Raw genomic sequence first — 3,672 nt, 5'->3', positions numbered from 1 at the left:
TTTTTGGTGCTCAGCTTTCTTTATAGTCCAACTCTCACATCCATACGTGACTACTGGAAAAACCACAGCCTTGACTAGACGGACAGACTATGGGGTCACAAAGAGGTGGACATGACAGAGTGACTTTCTTAACCTTTTAAGTTTAGTTTCCATCTGTTTATTTTTACTTTTGTTTCCATTACTCTAAGAGGGGGAGCCAAAAGAGCTATTGGTGCAATTTATGTCAGTGTTATGCCTATGTTTTCCTCTAGGGATTTTATACTATCCAGTCTTACATTTAGGTCTTTAATCCATTTTGAGTTTATTTTATATATGATGTTAGAGAAAGTTCTAATTTCATTCTTTTAAATTTAGCTGTCAGGTCTTAGCATCACTAGTGGAGACTGTCTTTTCTCCATTGTATATCCTTGCCTCACATACATACATACATACATACATATACATACATACATATATATATATACGTATATATGCTTCCATGCTAAGTTGCTTCAGTCACATCTGATTCTTTGCAACCCTATGGACTGTAACCCACCAGGCTCCTCTGTCCATGGGATTCTCCAGGCAGGAATAGTAGAGTGAGTTGCCATGCCTTCCTCCAGTGGATCTTCCTGACCTGGGGACTGAACCCGTGTCTCTTTAAGTCTCTTGCATTGGCAGGCAGGTTCTTTACCACTAGAGCCACCTGGGGAGCATATTTTATTTTTCAGTCTCACTGCATGGCATCCAGGGTCTTAGTTCCCCAACCAGGGATTGAATCCATACCCTCTGCAGTGGAATTGTAGAGTCTTAACCACTGGACTGCCAAGGAAGTCCATTTGCCTCATAGATTCATTGACAGTAAGTGCATGGGTCTCTCTGGTCTTTCTAGCCTGTTCTGTTGCTCCATGTCTTTTTGTTAGTGCTACACTGTTTTGATGACTGTATTCTGTAGTAGTGTGTGAAGTTATGAGTGTGTTCTGATTTCTACTGTTCTTTTTTCTCAAGATTGTTTTGGCTATTCAGGATTGTGTTTCCATATGAATTTTAAAATTTTTTCTTCTGGTTCTATGAAAAATGCAATTGGTTATTTGGAAGAGATTGCACTGAATCTGTAGGTTGCCTTGGGTAGTACGGACATTTTAACTATTGATTTTTCCAGTGCAAGAACATGCTATGTTTTTGCATGTTTCTGTGTTCATTTTCTTTCATCAGGCTCTCATTGTTTTTGGCCTACAGGTCTTTGCTTCCTTAGGTAGGTTTATTCCTAGGTATTTTGTCTTTGGTGCAGTGGTAAATGGGATTGTTTCCTTAATTTCTGATATTTCATTGTTAGAGAAAAGCAACAGCTTTCTGTAAATTAATTTTGTATCCTGCAACTTTACCAAATTCATTGATGAGCTTTAGTAGTTTTCTGGTAATGTATGTATAGCGTCATGTTATCTGCAAATAGTGACAGTTTTACTTCATCTTTTCCAACATGAATCCCTTTCATTTCTTCTTCTCTGATTGCTCTGGCTAGGACTTCCAAAACCTTCTTGGATAAGAGTGGGCAAGAGTGGGAATCCTTGTCTTGTTCCTGATCTTAGAGGAAATGCTCTCAGCTTCTCACCACTGAGTATGGTGTAAGCTCTGGACTTGTTATATATGGCCTTTATCATGTCGAGGAACGCTGATAACTCCAGCTTCTGAAGTACATGTAGATCTGTTCTGTTTTGTCTCTCGCTTCATATCTGTGCACTGCTGTAGGGAGCTTGCACTGCGGTCCTCCTCCAGAGTGCAGGCCACATGTTCCATTGGCAGGAGACAGTCACAGCAGCTCACTGTGACCCTGAATAGCCACACGCCTTGGGAGTGGGACACAGCCATCTTGGGACCCCTTCTAATGAGCCCACCGGCTTGTTGCCCAGCCTTTACTCCTGGCATGCCCACAACCTGTGGGTGCCCAGGCTGACACCATTTGTCCTTCTGTCCTGAACTGTAGTGGCCCCAGGACAGGCTGCTCTGGGGGCTACAGTGGGAGGCCTGGTCCCCTGCCCCATGGACCCCTCACTTGGGGTCTGCCTACAGTGTGGCAGGTCTCAGGAAGTGACGAGGAGCCCAAGGGCTGGAGCTCAGGGGCTCAGAGTCTCTGCAGCCAGCCTGGTCCTGGGTCCGGTTCATCCCTAAGAGTCCTCACTGGACAGGAGGGGCCAGGATGGGTTGTGGAAGCAGGAGGACACCCCCCTGGGCAGAGCCAGCACGGCCACTCTGGGTTGCATCCCTGCCAACAAGATTCCTGGTTCAGGGGGTGGGGGTGGGGGGGCTCCTGACACTCTTGGCTGCTCCAGAAGGAGCCCAGGGCAAGCCCCCATGTGATCTGGATGCGCTGAAGGTGAGAAGTCTGGCTCCACTGCCAGGACCCCATCACACTGGAAGCAGCACATGTCTCAGGGATTATACGTTTCTTTCCTTTATTTAAAAAAAAAAACAAAAACATTTGGGGTGTGGTGTGCAGACACACCTTCCATGGCTTCGGGGAGGACACAGGCTCCAGATGGAAGCATGGGGGTGGGGTAGGGGCTGCACCCTCCAGCACCTTGGGCAGAGTACTTGCTGGGGGCTGGGAGTGGGGCTACAGGTTGGGCAGGCGGGCCAGTGGGGACGTGGCCACCATGGCTGGCCCGCAACATGGCCCCTCCCAGGCAGACCCAGTCTGCCGCCCGCGTCCACAGCTGCAGGGGCTGGGAGGGGCGTCCAGGGAGGCTGGACACAGATGGTCCTTTACTGGGCCCAGGGGCAGGGCCTGGGCCTGGCAGGAAGCCGGCCTGCAGGACCTTGGGAGGGCTTGAGCCCTCATTCTCGGGCAGGTTGGGGGGCCTGAGCCTCCCCAGTGAACAGAGCAGAGGCACACAAGCCCCCCATGCCAGCTACGGCCCCGCACGTGCTCTCCTACCAGAGAAACAGGAATTCAGGATGCATTGCCATGTGCAGCTGAAACAAACAGGAGGCAACACCCTACACCAACCCTGAGTGGGGCTGCAGGGGTGGTGGGCGGGCGGACCCTCTGCTCAGGGCGGGGTTAGGTTGACCCTGCCCCCCAAGTCCTGAGGGGGATTGTCTCTGCCGCCCTGCCCACCCCTCCATCACCTTGGAATAGGCAGCCAGCTCACCGCACGCAGAGAGGAGCCCTCCTGGCCCTGTGGGGGGCAGCAGCGTGGGCGGCAGGCACAGCAGTGGGGCCAGGCGGCCTGCCTGGGCTGGGGGGCACCGGGCCAGTGGCCTAGGTGTAGAAGATGACTTCTGGAATCTGGCCGTCCTCCACCGATGTGCCATTGTTGTTCCCGGCCGCATAGCAGAAGGTGAAGCAGGTCTTGGCCCCCGTCGTGGGCGACTCGTGGGTCACCTTGCGCAGGCCCTTGGTGCCATAGTGGGAGTCTGGGCCCTGTGGGGAGGACCCAGCAGGTCCGCAAGGATGTGCTGCATAAGAACACAGCTCAGGGCCCACCCAGTGTGCGCAGCAGGCCTCCAAAGGAGGACACAAGGTTGTGCCCTCCCAGCCTCACATCCTTAGAGGTGGGCAGTAAACTGGGAGGCGAGGTCCTGGGTGGGGCTCAGAGACCCTGAGTCTGGGCTGGGGGTCAGGTTCAGGGTTGGGGTCCTGGGGTAGGTTTCTGGGGTCAGGGGCCTGGGTGGGGTGGGGTCAGGCACACC

General features: G+C 52.1%; 1 protein-coding gene across 1 annotated transcript in view; it reads right to left on the bottom strand.

Moving 5' to 3' along the window:
- Nucleotides 1-2,415: 2,415 nt before the first annotated feature.
- The window catches only part of BTBD2 (BTB (POZ) domain containing 2), a 9,534-nt gene continuing 8,277 nt past the window's right edge, over nucleotides 2,416-3,672 (bottom strand). The window contains exon 8 of the mRNA XM_010844534.1: nucleotides 2,416-3,423. Coding sequence (XP_010842836.1) covers nucleotides 3,242-3,423 — 182 coding nt within the window. The 3' untranslated portion in view covers nucleotides 2,416-3,241. The remainder of the gene's footprint in view (nucleotides 3,424-3,672) is intronic.

This window comes from Bison bison, unplaced genomic scaffold, assembly GCF_000754665.1.
Source record: "Bison bison bison isolate TAMUID 2011002044 unplaced genomic scaffold, Bison_UMD1.0 scf7180017864203, whole genome shotgun sequence".
Classification (NCBI taxonomy): Eukaryota; Metazoa; Chordata; class Mammalia; order Artiodactyla; family Bovidae; genus Bison; species Bison bison.
This window is presented reverse-complemented; position numbering and strand designations above follow the sequence as displayed.